General features: G+C 43.5%; 1 protein-coding gene and 1 long non-coding RNA gene across 2 annotated transcripts; both read right to left on the bottom strand.

Moving 5' to 3' along the window:
- Positions 1-1,401: 1,401 nt before the first annotated feature.
- LOC117367348 lies at positions 1,402-13,952 on the bottom strand. Its single transcript, XR_004540751.1, has 3 exons — positions 13,722-13,952; positions 6,362-6,468; positions 1,402-1,599 (listed from the first exon to the last, which is right to left on the bottom strand). It is a non-coding gene; the product is annotated as an uncharacterized LOC117367348 (long non-coding RNA).
- A 1,838-nt stretch (positions 13,953-15,790) lies between these two features.
- LOC117368623 (olfactory receptor 13C9-like) lies at positions 15,791-16,714 on the bottom strand. Its single transcript, XM_033962352.1, has one exon. The coding sequence runs from the start codon at positions 16,712-16,714 to the stop codon at positions 15,791-15,793; it is 924 nt and encodes a 307-aa protein (XP_033818243.1).
- Between the last annotated feature and the right edge of the window lie 721 nt (positions 16,715-17,435).

Raw genomic sequence — 17,435 nt, forward strand, 5'->3', positions numbered from 1 at the left:
GACACCTTGTTCACCCATATCCCTCAATGTGATTTGCAAGAAGGTGTGCATCCAACTTGCCCTTGAATCCCAGAATGGTGGTCTCCGTCACAACCTCCTCCGGGAGAGCGTTCAAAGCGTCCACCACTCGCTGTGTGAAGCAGAACTTCCTGACATTAGTCCTGAGTCTGCCGCCCTTCGGTTTCAGTCCACGACCTCTTGTTCGAGTCACTTTTGACAACGTAAATAACGAAGTTTCTTGCTCTATTTTGTCGAAACCTTTCAGTATTTTGAAAGTCTCTATCATATCCCCTCGCAGCCTTCTCTTCTGGAGGGTGAACAATCCCAATTTTTTGAGGCGTCCTTTGTAGCTCAAGTTCTCCATACCTTTTACTAGCTTCGTGGTTCGCCTCTGCACCCTCTCCAGTAGTTTTATATCCTTCTTTAGGTAGGGAGACCAGTGTTGGACACAGTATTCCAAGTGTGGTCTGACCATTGTTCTATAAAGCGGCATTATGACGTCCGCCAATCTACTCGTGATGCCCTTCTTTATCATGCCCAACATCCTGTTTGCTTTCTTTGCCGCCGCTTTTTTGTTTTTGGCTTTGGATGAGTGTGGGCAGTGGAATTTTTCTATGCCAAGTGGCGTAGCGAGGATGAGAGGCGCCCACCCTTGTCGCTGCCTCCCCACTCCTTCCCTGCTCCCCCCTTGCTGCACGCACTGCCCCACCCACTTTCTCTTCCCCCCTCCCCTGTACCTCTAGTTGACGTTGTTGCTTGTGGCGGTCAATCACGCACTCCTTGCGACTCCGTCGGCTATCCCTCTGATGCCTCTTCCTGTGCACGGCACCCGGAAGTGATGTCAGCAGGAGAGCCGATGGGGTCGCGAGCATGTTGTTGACTGCCGCGAGCAACAACTTCAATTAGAGGTACAGGTGGAGAGTAGGGGTGTGTGCATATGGTGAGGGGGAGGGAAGGAGTGGGAAGAGGTGGGGCAGGAGAGGAGGAGGGGTGTGAACCGCCCCCCCTTGCCTACCCCCATACTACGCAACTGTCTATACCCATAATTTCTTTTTCCGAACCAATATTGGACTGGGTTGTGAATAAGGTATGGGGTTTGTGGCAGTCTTTAGAAAGTGGTTACCACTGAAGTGACAATTTCCACCCCCCACCCTCTGATTTTCTAATGGAAAAAGCAGGAGTGGATCAGCCTGTCTGGTTGATCTGGGGTGAGGTGGAAACTTAGAATCACCGGACAGCTCACTGTATTTGTCTTAACCTGGAACCAGTTTGCTTTCGCCCCACGGCAAATGTACAATTTTTCATAGGAAAAAGGGGCAACAAGTCAGCCTCCGAAGTAGGCCAAAACGAAGATGACCTCAGGTGATTTGGAGCCATCTTGGACCAATAAATACAAAGAGATGGTAATAAAACTAGGTTTTATTTCAACACATGATTTAGACATCCTTGGAAGAGCATCCATAACTTTGGGTCCACGCTCATGAGGTGTCATCATTCACAGAAAGAAACATGGGCCAGAGTTCCTAAGGATGGCCTTCAGACCACTTATCGTGACTTCCCTCCTCATTCCTTGCAGTCTTCGACAGAAAATGGCCCAACCTGTAGAGGAGAGAAAAATAACGGGAAAGTGGTAAATCTGAAACAACCAACCAGTGATGACCAGACCTGGAAAAGAGAAAAACAGTCCACCAAGGAGCCAGAGACAACGAATGAATGGAGAGAACTTGTATAGCGGAGCATGAAAGTACCAGTTCCAGGCTCTAGTATTCTATAATGGAATTTGGACACCCAGATGCCATTATAGGATAGGGTTGTTGTGGCATGGCATTGGGACACATGAATGGAGCTTATCCCCTACATTCTATGAATGGAGCTCATAATTGTATGCACAATTTGAGTAATGAGTCAATTACCGACAATAGTTAGTTATTGACAATCAATTATTGGCATTACAAACATATAGAAGAATGAAGGCAGAAAAAGACCATATGGCCTATCTAACCATGCCATCTACTATTCCCTCCTCTCAACTAGAGATCCAACATAGTTGGCCCAAGCTTTCTTGAGTTCAGATACACTTTTTGTCTCCAGAAGGTTGTTTCAAGGATTCATCATTCTTCCCATAAAAAGTATTTTCTGAGGTTACATACAAGTCTCCCCTTTCTTCTTCATCCAATGGCCCCCCTCATTCCAGAGTTTCCTTTCAATTGAAAGAGACTCGCCTCATGCGCATTTGTGCCACACAGGTATTTAAATGTCTCTGTTGTACTAATCACCTTTGTTTTACTTCAAACTCTGATTACAACACAAGCTGATGTGGTTAAGTGAACACTCAGACCCGCAGCTGAGGTCCGGTGAAACAAGTTCGCGGAGCAGCTGTTAAGGAGACCATCATTGTTGTTCACAGTCTCCTCCACCAAACAAAGACTAAATAACCACACATAAACTTGAAGAAAATAAAATAATAAATTTAACAGCGACTTGACTTTGAATGGTGTGGATGGTACACATAACTGCTCCGGGCTCCTCCGTTTATTCACAATACCGACCCCCCCAACCTAGGTTTCACCCGCTGGCTTCTTCAGGAGGGGTACTACAATTACAAGATGACTCAAATCAGCACTACACCACACAGCTTGCTAACTTAATAAACACTACATTTTGAAATACTCAATATAAACACTCTCTCTGCAACTTACCGGCACAAACACTCCATACTACACACAAGCGCACTGCTGACAAGAGGAACTTCCCAGTAATATATTGTATTATTTGCCTTTGTAGGCTATATTATATAGGACATACTCGGCGTGCTATTAAAATTCGCATTGCTGAACTTATGAGCAACATAAGATGCAAACGTGTTACTGCCCCCCTAGTTAGCCATTGGATTGAACAACAGCACTCCATTGAGGAATTACAATATACTGTTCTTATGTGTGCTCATAAAAAATCCGGAAATATTACCCAACATCTTCTCTACTTAGAGCAGAAGTTTATATTCCAATGGCATACCTTGGCCCCGCAGGATTAAATAATGATATTGAATGGTTTCAACTTTAACCTTTCACTCATGATGTAAGGAGTGATGACATAGCAGGTAGCAAAAGGGGAGTGTATTTAAAGCTTGGCCTGCTGGGAAATTCCTCTTGTCAGCAGTGCGCGTGTGTGCAGTATGGAGTGTTTGTGCCGGTAAGTTGCAGAGAGAGTGTTTATATTGAGTATTTCAAAATGTAGTGTTTATTAAGTTAGCAAGCTGTGTGGTGTAGTGCTGATTTGAGTCATCTTGTAATTGTAGTACCCCTCCTGAAGAAGCCAGCGGGTGAAACCTAGGTTGGGGGGTCGGTATTGTGAATAAACGGAGGAGCCCGGAGCAGTTATGTGTACCATCCACACCATTCAAAGTTAAGTCGCCGTTAAATTTATTATTTTATTTTCTTCAAGTTTATGTGTGGTTATTTAGTCTTTGTTTGGTGGAGGAGACTGTGAACAACAATGATGGTCTCCTTAACAGCTGCTCCGTGAACTTGTTTCACCGGACCTCAGCTGCGGGTCTGAGTGTTCACTTAACCACATCAGCTTGTGTTGTAATCAGAGTTTGAAGTAAAACAAAGGTGATTAGTACAACAGTGATTTATAAGCATCACCTTGGATAAATATATTCCCTTGCTGTTTTTTGATTTAAATGTCTCTGCCATATTTCCCACCTTCTTTCCAAAGAATACATATTGAGATCTTTAAGGCTGTCCCTGTACAACTTATGATGAAGCAGTTATATTCTCTCGAGGAACGCAGAGAGAGGGGAGACATGATAGAGACGATCAAATATCTTACAGGCCGAGCTGAGGTGGAGGAAGATATCTTTTTCCTTACAGGTCCCACGGCAACAAGAGGGCATCCGCTCAAACTCAAGGGTGGGAGACTTCATGGCGACATCAGGAAGTACTTCTTCACCGAAAGGGTGGTTGATCGTTGGAATGGCCTTCCACATCAGGTAGTCGAAGCCAGCAACGTGCTCGACTTCAAGAGACGATGGGATAAACATGTGGGTTCGCTTAGGGGAGGGTTCTTTTAGGGGGAGGGTTCTTTGAGTGGGAAGACTTGTTGGGCCGTCGGCCCTTTTCTGCCATCATACTCTATGCATTCTATGAAGACCACTGACCATTTTAGTAGCCTTCCTCAGGACCAACTTCATTGTGTTTACAGTATATCTTTTTGAAGGTATGGCCTCCAGAATTGTACACAATATTCTAAATGAGGTCTCACCAGAGTCTTATACAGGGACATCAATACCTCATTTTTCCTACTGGCCACACATCTCCCTATTCACCCTACAGTAGCATCCTTCTAGCTTTTGCTGCTGCCTTTTCGACCTATTTGGCCACTTTAAGATCATCACATACTAAGTTACGCTCCTTTTTTTGTGTACAAAGGTCCTTCACCTCGTAAACTATATCGTTCCCCAGTGGCATTGCGAGGGTGGGAGGCACCTGGGGCGGTGGTGCTCCTTCGCTCTCTTCTCTGCCCCCTGCCACACGCACGTTCCTTCCCTTCCCTTCCCTTCCCCCATACCTGTTTAGCTTCCTCAGTGTGAGCAGCATCTCTAACTTGCTTCCCACACTGGTATTGGCTCTCCTTCTGATGCCAGTTCCTAGTTGCGAGACTGCATTGTAAGGTCATAGAATATTATTGTTATAAGCTAAGGCTCTTAACACTTGCATTGTGAGGTCATAGAGCTTTGTGGTTATATAAACATAGTACATATATATCTCAAGGGAGCAAAAATATTAATCTGTGATGCTCAATATAAATAAGGATATATCACAGCCACATATTTCTATATATTAATGCTTAAATAAATTAGTTCTCAGACCCACAATCTATTTTATGTTCAAGTGAAGTGAACCAAACATAGGCAGCCATTAGACCATCATAGCACCAACGATGTCTACACTACCACAATCTAAATCATTTTTATATAGCAGAAATAAAAATGTTTATTTATCTGCTGGTGGTGGCTAAAGTGGGCTGGTCATGTGCAAAAGTGTCAGTGCAACCATTAAAAACTCCTGTGACAGGGTTGATCCAGTCTTGGATTTCCCCCATTACATGGAGGGGACTTGTCTTGCTTTCTTTAGGAAAGGCCATGGGAAAATCAGAACTACGAGTCCCTGCATGTAATGGGGGTAAACCCAGGACTGGATCGTCCCTGTCAAGTGAATATGGATTTAGCTGGCAACCTTAAGGGGATGGGTTCCCCTTTCTCCCCAGAAACAGAAAAAATCAGAGCTGTGGAAGGAATGTGAGAATAAGAAAACAGCAAGGCGAGAGTCCACTAGATCCAATGTGGAAAGTAAAACAGAAGTACTGTACACCTTGATTAAAAAAAGCCACAGTGACATAGTAAGAGTGGGGGAAGGGGTAATGAACTGTCCCAGGTGCCATCTTAGTGAGGGTGCCAGCACCACTGTTCCCCCCCCATGCCACGCTCATGCCCTCCCTTCCCGGTAGCTCTTTAAATCTTTGCCAGCGCAAGCAATGTCTCCGACCTGCTGCTCGCGCCAGCCTGGCTCCCCTCTGAAATCATTTCCTGGTCGCGGGCCAGGAAGTGATGTCAGAAGAAAAGCCAACACTGGAGCGAGCAGCAGACCGGAGAAGCTGCTTGGGCTGGCAAAGATTTAATGAGGTACGGGGAAGGGGAAGGGAGGGCACAAATGTGTGGGGCGCGGGAGGAGCAGGGGAGGGGCATCACCACCCCGGACGACTCTCACCCTTGTTACGCCACTGAACAGCCATAGTCTTTATTATTACACAGTAAGTCCCAGGGATTAAAAACTGATGACCGACATGGCCATGTTTCACTGTACACAGGCCCCATCAGGGGAAATTAAACTAGGGTTACTAGATGTCCGGATTTCTCCGGACATGTCTGGAGGTCTGGATGGCTTTTCAAAACCCGGCACTTTATCCAGGTTTTGAAAAGCCTCCTCAAATTGCATCAGGCAAGAAGGAAATCCGCACATGCGCGGATTCCCTCCCTGCCCTAGAGCAGTCAGTGGGGGCGGGGCTAAGGCAGGACTAGGGGTGGGATTAGGGCATTAAGGGCGGGGATGGGTGGAACTGGGCAGCCTGGGGGCGGATCTAGGGGGGTCCCTAAATGAAACCAGCCGATATAAAACACAAGCATCACCAAATTGGCCCATAATGATCATTCTCATGGTTCAGTCTGTACAAATACTCTATAATAAAGATTACGGTTCTTGTAGGAACGTGAGAAATGTCTCAGGAAGCACAAGGAAGACCAACAGGCTCTGCTGAACTGTGCGAGAGATCCACATGGGGCTATCACAGGATGTCTCACCAAGGGAGGGGTCCCGTTGCTGTCACTCTTTGATCCTCAGAGATTTCAGACAGGCTTGGTAGGCTTTCACGACTTCCTGACAGCTCTTTTCACCTTTTTCTGTCACACTGGGGGGGGGGGGGGGGGGGGGGGGGGTAATCGGAGGGAAGAAAAAGACAAAATGAGCAGTGGAAATAAAACCCGGATATCTCAATCGGTAACCCTACTTAATAAATCTCCTTTGACTCAGGTACAAATTAGACTGTAAACACTCCAGGGAAAGGGAAATACGTACTTAGCATGCTTGAATGCAATTCACCTTTGAGCAATTACTGAACAAGGGTTAAGCTAAGTCCAAATGAATTAAAAAAAAAAAAAAAAGATCAGATCCCACTGCAAGGGTCACCAGCTGTATCATTCCAAAATACAGTAAAACCATGGTTTATGAGCATAATTTGTTCCGAAACCATGCTTGTAATCCAAAACACTCGTATATCAAAGTGAATTTCCCCATAAGAAATAATGGAAACTTAGACGATATGTTCCACAACCGAAAAACTTTAATACAAAATACTGTATGTACTTGTATTGCAAGACCTCGCTCATTTATAACAGTCACTACAATCCTGCAGCGTCAGAGAGAGAAGAACCATCATCTCAGTTGTGATGTGTGTAAACTGCATGTACTTGTATTGCAAGGCATCGCTTGTATGAGGTATGACGTATGAGGAGAGACTGGAAGCCCTGAACATGTCTACCCTAGAGGAAAGGAGAGACAGGGGAGATATGATTCAGACGTTCAAATACTTGAAGGGTATTAACGTAGAACAAAATCTTTTCCAGAGAAAGGAAAATGGTAAAACCAGAGGACATAATTTGAGGTTGAGGGGTGGTAGATTCAAGAGCAATGTAAGGAAATTCTACTTTACGGAGAGGGTGGTGGATGCCTGGAATGCGCTCCCGAGAGAGGTGGTGGAGAGGAAAACTGTGACTGAGTTCAAAGAAGCGTGGGATGAACACAGAAGATTTAGAATAAAGAAAATAATATTAAATATTGAACTAGGCCAGTTACTGGGCAGACTTGCACGGTCTGTGTCTGTGTATGGCCGTTTGGTGGAGGATGGGCAGGGGAGGGCTTCAATGGCTGGGAGGGTGTAGATGGGCTAGAGTAAGTCTTAACAGAGATTTCGGCAGTAGGAACCCAAGCACAGTACCGGGTAAAGCTTTGGATTCTTGCCCAGAAATAGCTAAGAAAAAAATTTAAAAAATTTAAATTGAATCAGGTTGGGCAGACTGGATGGACCATTCAGGTCTTTATCTGCCGTCATCTACTATGTTACTATGTTACTATGAAGTTAAAATTTGATAAAATGTTTTGCTTGTCTTGCAAAGCACTTGCAATCCAAGGTTTTACTGTACATCTGTTTTCTCCCAAGCAAAGTTGGAAGGTTGACCTGGGTTAGGGTCGCCAGATGTTACTCTAGTAAAATCCATGCCCCCCTAGCCCCGCCCCAGGCCTGCCCAGTTCCACCAATCCCCGTTCTGTTACGCCCCAGTCCTGCCTCTAATCCCACCCTAGCCCCGCCCCTGCTACCTGCTCTCATTGGGCAGGCATGACATCATCGCCTGGCATTCGCACATGCACCGATTTCCTCCTGCCTTACGCGATTTAGGGGAAGCTTTTCAAAACCTGGACATGTCTGGTAACCCTAACCTAGTGAGATGGTCATCCAGGTGGCCAGCTGGCTTCATGTTTTACGGGACTGATCATCTACTGAGCAGTGGACAGCTCTGTTACTCGGTTTTCTTGCATCTTGGAAAATGCCAGCCAGCTGCCAGCAGCGGTCGTTGGTTTTGTGGCTGCAGATTAGAAGGCTCCAAGCATATTTCAGCTATAGGACTAGGGTTATCAGACATCTGGGAAAACCCGAACATGTCCTCTTTTTAGAGGACTGTCCGGATGCTCGAAGGGATTTCCAACACCTTAACTATTCTCTGAGTGAAAAAATATTTCCTCCTATTGGTTTTAAAAGTAACTTCATTGAGTGCCCCCCTAGTCTTTGTAAATTTTGACAGAGAGAAAAATCGATCCACTTGTACCCGTTCTACTCCCATCCTCCTCTCTGCCCCTCAATCCTTCTCACTCTTCCCTCCGCCACAAGTGCGCCTTCACTCCTCTCCTCCCACCCTATCTCTAGCTCTTCGCTGGCATAAGCAGCAACTCCAACTTGCACCAGCGTTGTCTCTCCTTCCGATGCCACTTCCGGGTCCCGTGCCTAGGAAGTGATATCAAAGGTAGAGTTGATGCCAACTTGGGCAGCAAGTTGGTGATGCTGCTCGCGCCGGGAAAGTTAATGAGGTACAAGGAAGGGTAGGGGTGCGCATGGGGGTGGGGTAGTGGTGCCATTGTCCCGGGTGCCCCTCACCCCTGCTACACCACTGTCAGCAGCAGGTTTTTTGAGCTGATAACTGAGGTTGAAGTGACTGGGCAGGCTCTGGATCTACAGCTGGGGGAATCAGGGATCCAATCTTGCTGAGGTAATGTTAATTTTAACTTAGGATGGAGAAGAGACCAGATTGACTCCTTAATCAGAAAGAGTTTTTTCACTCTATGGATGCTTCGGTCCATTAGAGCATATTTTGACATGTCAGCATTTAGAATTCTGGTATAATCCCTCGTACTAAGTCAACTTGACTACTGTAATATCGCCTATTTGGCAATTGCCCCAAAAAATATGCGACGATTACAACTGGTGCAAAATGCAGTGATTAAACTGATTTTCGGACTGAAGAGGTTCGATCACGTAACACCTTGCTACCGACTACTGCATTGAGTGCCGATGGAGGCGTGTGTGAAGTTTAAGTTCGGCTGTTTTTGCTTTAAGGCACTATTCGGTCTAGCCCCTAAATATATAACCAACCTTTTCTCTTTCTCAGCCAACAGACATAAGAGAAGCTCACACTTGAACTTTGTTTCCCCTTCAGTTAGAGGATGTAAACTTAAAAGACATCATCAACACCTTCTCTCACATCAGGTAGCATTATGGGGTAAAGATCTAGAACAATTGCTTACGCCTACTACGTATGGGGAATTTAGGAAACGCCTAAAAACATATCTGTTCCTGAAGTATTTAGGCAGCTGGACCTGTACAATTCTTACTCCAAAATAACTGCTAATCAATAGTTGTTAATCACTAGCTCTTAACTCTGTTTATTCCACTCAAGTTGTGTCATCTTTTAATCATTGTAAACCGCATAGAACTTCACGGTCCTGCGGTATATAAACTGTTATTATTATTAATTAGAGAGAGGGAAGATGAGTGGGGCGCTTAGTGCCCATCACTTGTGCTGTTGGCCCTCTCAAACTGTTAGTTGTGGCTATGATATCACCTCTGTTATGGTTTATTTAATTTACTCTACTGAGAGGCTTATTTGTTTGAAGATACTCACAGTGATGAGTGTGGTGCAGAGGTTAAAGCTACAGCCTCAGCACCCTCAGGTTGTGAGTTCAAACCCACACTGCTCCTTATGACCCTGGGCATGTCACTTCAAGCTAGAGAATTGCGCGGGGACAGAAATCCCACCCATCCCCACCTGTCCCCGCTAGGATCCTCTCTGTCCCCACCCATCCCCGCCAGGATCCTCTCCGTCCCCACCAGGATCCTCTCTGTCCCCACCCGTCCCTGCCAGGATCCTCTCTGTCCCCACCTGTCCCCACAAGGAATTATCTCCATCCCCGCCCGTCCCCATAAAAAGCAGCAATTACTTCTGACAGGATCATCAATTCCAGTTTCTTTTGTGTTTGCGCTGCCGTTTTCCTTGTGGAATCTCTTTGGTGGAACCCTTTTTTTGTTTTCTGTTCAGGTAATTAACTTATAAACCCCCTCTTTTACTAAGGCTGACGTGTCCATTATATTATATGGACGAACCCTGCTTCCAAAGCCTTCCATCCCCGTGGGAGTCCCGTTGGCTAGAGGGGGGTCCCCGTGGGAGTCCCGTGGGCCAGAGGGGGGTCCCCGTGGGAGTCCCGTGGGTTAGAGGGGATTCCTGCGGGACTCCCGCGGGAACCGTGGGATTCCCGCAATCCCTGTTCCCGTGCAGACCTCTACTTCAAGCCCAGTATCCTGTTTCCAACAATGGCCAATCCAGGTCCTAAGAGCCCAGCTAGATCCCAAGTAGTAAAACAGTTTTTACGCTAGGAATAAGCAATGGATTTCCCCAAGCCATCTCAGTAATGCCCTATGGACTTCTCTTTTAAGAAAGTACCCAACCTTTTCTAAACCCTGCTAAGCTAACTGATTTCACCACATTCTCCAGCAACAAATTCCAGAGTTTAATTACATATTGTGTGAAGAAATATTTTCTCCAGCTTGTTTTAAATCTTCTGCTTAGTAGCTTCGTTGCATGTCCCCTAGTCCTAGTATTTTTGGAAAAAGTGAACAAGTAATTTAAATATACTCTTTCCACTCCACTCAGTATTTTATAGACCTCTATCATATCACCCCTGAGCCGCCTCTTCTCCAAGTTGAAGAGCCCTAGCTGCTTTAGCCTCTCCTCAAAGGGAAATCATCCCATCCCTTTTATCATTTTTGTTGCCCGTGAGTGGAGCACGGGAGTGTCGTTAAATGACATGTGGAACTTATAGAACAATTATTAGTTACTAAGGTCAACTTGGTGCATGTTGTCATGTTTATTGATACCTGCTGTTGACCTGGCATCAAAATTTGGGTGTGTTTGTGCCAACTTACACTTGGCAGATAGATGCCATCATAGAAGGGGTACCCAATGCTTGGCACCGGTGCATATAAATGGAGACACTGTTGTACAGAATTGTCTCCTATATGCTTTATTCAAGGCTGGTTCAACCTATGGACTAGGTGAGGCCCTGGCACAGGGCACCAGTGACGAAGGGCACCATAATACCAGTCCGGTCACCCTTCAAACTTCTAGAGCAATAAATGCTGGACTGAGATTGTGGAACCCTAAGCCAGTGCCTCATCTGGTCCAGCATAAGGGGAGATTTGTTAGAGAATGACATGGGGTCAAAGTTTGTCCCCATTCCCGTCTCTGCATGCTATGTCCTTTTCCCCACTGGCTCTGTTCCCGTCCCAGCCCCATGGTTCAGGTTTCAGATTTTATTAAAATTTGATAAAAATGCTAACAAAATAATTTCAAAGTGATATACAATGGAATAAAATAATCTTTGAGACATAAAACAAAAGACATTACTCATAGAGGATAGAGGGGAGAAGTAAAAATTTAGATAGGAAAGCACAAAAAAAGGAGAAAAAAAACAACAGGAGGGGATCAGCAATTACCTAGAAGCAATTGATGTTTAAAAATTGTCTGAACTATGATTGAAAAAATAGGATGGTTGGAAGTATTTGTTATCTTTCAAAGGCATCTGTGTAAAGATAGCATTTGGGAGAACCCTTAAATTTCTCCAGGGTAGATTCTTCTCTAAGGTAAAGTGGTCGATGGTTCCAGATTTGAGGAGCGGTGATCGAGAAAATTTCCGTACGTCTTGTGTATATTACCTTTAAAGAGGGGATGGATAAGAGATGCTGATTTGTGGATCTGAGAGACCTCGGAATTAAGTGTGGAATTATGAGCTTATCCAGGAAAGCTGGTAATTTTGATTGTTGAATTTTAAAGGTTAGTTGGGCTCTTTTATAGGTAATTCTGTGAGGAATTGGTAACCAGTGGGCATTTTTAAGTAATGGTGTGATATGATCGAATTTCCTTGAGTTTCTAATAATTCTTATTAAACTAAACTAAAGCTTAACTTTATATATCGGGTCGTCAATCTAAGGAAGCTCGACTCGGTTTACAACAATTAGATAAAAACTAAAGAAAGCTTACAATGATTAAATAAAAATTAAAGAAAGTAATAGCAAAAGTTTCAAAGAGATTAGTTTTCAAAATGTTTGGCAGAAAGAAAAGTTTTTAGAAGTTTGTGGAAAAATTGGAAAGAACTGGGGCTCCTCAGAATTAAGGGGAGTTCATTCCATAGTTGAGAAAGGTTAAAAGCCAGAGATTGACTGAAGATTTTAACTCCTTTAATTCTTTTTCTAGATGGAAGGGAGAGTTTGAATTGTTGGATGCCTCTCGCAAAGGAAAATCTGTAAGCATAATGCCATATAAAATTTTGAAAGAGATGCAGGCACATTTGAATTGAATTCTAAGATAAACTGGGAGCCAATGAAGTCTCAGGAGCAAAGGGGTCACATGGTCAAATTTACTTTTTCCAAAGATCAGCTTTGCAGCAGTATTCTGGATTAATTGTAATCTTTGGAGACAGATCTTTGTGATGCCAAGATAGATAGCGTTACAGTAATCTAGTCGAGATAATATGATTGATTGGACCAAGACAGAGAAATGTTGATGATGAAAAAGATGTCTAACCTTCCTCAAAATTCGTAAACTAAAAACGCATTTCTTGACCAGGGAATTTATTTGGTCCTTAAAGGTAAGAGAGGAATCAAAAAGGACTCCCAATATCTTAGATGAGAACTCAATCTGCAAAGAGGCCCCAGATTCCAAAGCTACTTTAGGAGGAAGACAGTCCAATTTTAGAAGTTTAGTTTTAGTTATATTAAGCTTCATCCGGACAGAAAGAGCACAGTCTTGAAGTTTGAAAATACAATGATTTACTCTGGAAACTAAATTGGTAATATCTGAATCGATCTCAATCAGTATAAAGATATCATCTGCATAGGTGAACAGCGTTTCCCAAGCTGACAGCTTAAAAGTATTCAATGTAGTCATATAGAGATTAAATAAAATTGGAGAAAGTGATATTTTGGATTATCTGGTTATTTGCGGGTACCCAAACCCATGTCATTCTCTAGGGGAGATACCAGATCACAGATGGGGGATAGGGAAGAGAGAGATACCAGATTGCAGGGGTGAAGGTGCGCCAATGAGCGTCAGAGCACATAGCGTCCCAGGCCAGGATAGAAACCTCGACCGCAGCTTAGTAAAAGAGGGCCTTAATTTTCCTTCTCCTTTAAATGTTCGACATCAACACTTAAATGAATCAGCTTTTGAATATCAAGGACCCAAAGTCTGGAATACTCAAACTGAGTCGCATTATCCGTTTAGGAAAATGTTAAAGATGTATCTATTTTTCAGTGAATCTTTCTTAACTATCTGCTAAACTTTGTGGGACTTAATTTTGAGGGGATCTATATTGTAAACCACATTGAATCCTTGTTGAAATTTTGTGGGATGTAAGAAATTGTATGGGATGGTATCTAACCACCACAGCTCTGTGCCGAAAGGTCTGATGGCATAAGAAAACTGGACCTGGTGCTGCTACAGTGTCCGGACATGGAGTATTCATAGCTAATATTTTGAAGGGGGTGGGAGAATCACTCACCATTTCTCCATGGCTGCTTTCATTTCTGCGCAGGGGGTCTCTGCCCCTGTTGAACCATGTCCTTTGCTGGCCTCTGTGGGCCCTTCAGTCGGGTTGTCAGGCATGGTATGTCCAACTGTCTGTCTCTGTAAGTATGTATCTCTCTGTTCCCCCCGTTCTCTTTCTTTTCCTGTCCCCCTCTGGTTGTGTGTCTTTCACATGCCTCCTGTCTGCTGGACTGAGAGAATTTGGCTGGAGGCACTGACAGACCTGCCCAGTCAGGGTGGGGGATCTCAGGCAGTTCAGAAAGTTATGCTAAATAGAGATAACACATCTTGGATGTGTTATAGCTTGTGTCAGAGCTTCTGCAGAAAGATAGGAGCTACTGAATTTAGCAGGAGAGGGAATATTTCCCCAAGACTATCACATCCCCCACACCAAAACAAATGTTCAATCACTCAGGGCGCCTTCCAATACCCTTCCTCAAGTCACTAAACCCAGCCTTCAACCTGAAGTAATCGTACTTTTTCAGCCAGTGCGGCCCAGGGAAGCCAAAAGGTTGGACACCCCTGCTTTAGAATTTCTTGATTAAATGAAAATGTTTTTTTTTTTTTCTTTGTTATTTCTGGGCCATAGACCTTAGAAGTCCACCCGGTACTGTGCTTAGGTTCCAACCACAGGAGTTGCCGTTGAAGCTCACTCCGGCCTGCCCAGGCCATCTCCTGTTTGGAATTGAGGTCGTGAAAGTTTGCTCACTCATATTCTAATCAGCGATCCTCTGTGTTCATCCCACACTTTTTTTGAATTCCGTCACTGTTTTCCTCTCCTGGGAGGGCATTCCAGGCATCCACCACCCTCTCCATGAAAAAAAATTTCCTAAATTTACTCTTAAGTCTACCACCCCTCAACCTCAATTTATGTCCTCTAGTTTTACCAAACCCTTTTCTGGAAAAGATTTGTTCCTATATTAATACCTTTCAAATATTTAAATACCTGTATCATAACACTCCCATCCCTCCTCTCCATAGAGGTCCTTTTACTAAGGCCCGTTAACCAATTTAGCGCATGCTAATCGATTACTGTGTACTAAAGATTAGTGCCCGCTCAATGCTATATTCTATGGGCGCCTTAGCATTTAGCATGCGCTGCTCTTTAGCTCATGCTAAATTGATTAATGCGCGCTAAATCGGTTAGCACACCTTAGAAAAAGGACCCCTTTGGTCCTGCGAGTTCCCAGTTTTTTTCCACGCTATTTTACCTACAATACAAAAAAAACTAGAAACTGGCTAGACTTAAGTGTATAGCCCTCGATGGAGACTATGTTGTTTAACTTGCTTTTTTATCAAACTTTTCAGACCACCCTTGTAGTTCCTATTTATTTGTACTTTAAAATTGTAAACCACCGTGATACCACGGAGTGTGAAGGATGTATAAGAAAAACAAGAAAATATATATATAAACTACTCTGATCCTAGGAGACTTCCTTTGTGTATAATGTCTTTGCCAGGGAATACTAATATATTAGGCTCCTGGGCCAACCGGAATCTTAGACTCCTCTCCCGGTGCATTCTGGGATATACTAGCAGTGGCCTAAGACTCCAATTGGCCAGATCCCTTAGGTCACTCCCATGGGGAATACTAATAAATTAGGCTCTTGGGCCAACCAGAATCTTAGACCTCTCTCCCAGTGCATTCTGGGATATATTAGGAGTGGCCTAAGACTCCAATTGGCCAGATTCCTTAAGCCTCCCCCATGGGGAATACTAATGAATTCTTCTGTGATGTGGATGACCAGGAATGTATCTTTCCCCATGCAGAACCACTTTTTAAGGAATTTATCAGTCACATATTTGAAAGTACAGACCATGAATTTGAATAAATAAAATCTTTTCCTTATGGGCAACCGATGCAGACTATGAAGCAAGGGAGAAATACATTATATATTGAATCCCTTAAATATGGCCACTATCTTGAAATAAAAAGGAAAATGAGAACAGGATACCTCGTATTTTAGAAAAGTATTTTTTTGATAATTGCTTTTAGATATTCACTTCTGGATTATATGTGGATAATTATTTATTGAATGACATCTAATTCCCTCTTATAGTTTTTCTTAAGGCCCCCACCACATCACTGTTCCTTAATGTATAGATGAGAGGGTTCAGCATGGGAGTGAAGACAAAGTAGACCAGGGAAATGATTTTGTCTTTCTCAGACATCAATGAACGAGGTTTCATGTACACCCCAATGCCAGTACCATAGAATAGAATGACGACCGTCAAGTGGGAAGAGCAGGTAGAGAAGGCTTTGCGTCTTCCGTCTGCTGATTGGATTTTCATGATATTGACGATGATGTAGATGTATGTAAAGATAATTACAGAAATAGGAGAGATAAGTAGTAGCAGGCCTGAAACAAAAATCAGTAATTCAATTGGGTAGATATCAATACATGCCAGTCTAACCATTGTAATAAATTCACACATGAAGTGGTTGACTCTGTTGTATCCACAGAAAGGCAAAGTCAATACCCAAACCATGGGTATCATTGATATCATGAAGCCAGTTATCCATGTACCGACTGCTAACTTCACACATACTAACTTGTTCATGATGGATGTGTAACTCAAGGGATAGCATATTGCAATATATCGGTCACATGCCATGACCATGAGAAGGATGCACTCCACCACTCCAAAGGAGAGACTGATATACATTTGTACCACACATCCACCAAATGAAATTGTCTTCTTTTCTGAGATGATGTCCTTAAGCATTCTGGGAATACTTGAGGAGGTGTAGCAGATGTCAAGGGAGGACAAATTACAGAGGAAGAAGTACATGGGTACATGGAGATTTGGGTTCATACAAATGACAATGATGATGAGTGCATTGGTAGAGAGGATGACCAAGTAGAGCAGCAAGACTACCAGAAAGAGAATGAGTGCTATATCTGGTCTGTCTGTGAGTCCCAGTAGGACGAATTCTGTTACCTTGGTTTGATTTTCACTTTCCATTTGATATCCGGCTGGGCAGAAAGGAGCTCTAAACAAGACCAAGAATTAAATAAGTACACTACCAAGGACAAGACAAAAAAACATGTCTTCTTATTCCTGTCGCACAACAAAAAACAAAAGAGAGACCCAGCAGTCCACAGTAAGATAAATCCAATGAGAAAAACAAACAAACAAAAAGACTGTGGATAAGATGTTCTGAAAATGATTTATTTCTAAGACCATAAGAACATAAGAAATGCCGCTGCTGGGTCAGACCAGTGGTCCATCCTGTCCAACAGTCCGCTCACATGGCGGCCCTCAGGTCAAAGACCAGTGTTCTAAATAAGTCCAGCCTCACCTGCTTATGTTCTAGTTTAGCAGGAACTTGTCCAATTTTGTCTTGAAACCCTGGAGGGTGTTTTCCCCTATAACAGACTCCGGAAGAGTGTTCCACCACTCTCTGGGTGAAGAAGAATTTCCTTACATTTGTACGGAATCTAACCTCTTTCTCTTCACAATAAAATCATAAAAATACAAATATAAATGTAATAGTGTCCAGTTGGACTATTACATTTGTATTTGTATTTTTATGATTTTATTGTGAAGAGAAATAAATCATTTTCAGAACATCTTATCCACAGTCTTTTTTTGGTTTTTCTTAATCCTGTCCTCATCAGTAACATCTGTTCATTGTTGACCAGGATTTTTCTGCCTGCTTCTCTCTCAAAGTACAGGCATATTT

The sequence above is a fragment of the Geotrypetes seraphini genome, chromosome 10 (assembly GCF_902459505.1).
Source record: "Geotrypetes seraphini chromosome 10, aGeoSer1.1, whole genome shotgun sequence".
In the NCBI taxonomy this organism is placed as follows: Eukaryota; Metazoa; Chordata; class Amphibia; order Gymnophiona; family Dermophiidae; genus Geotrypetes; species Geotrypetes seraphini.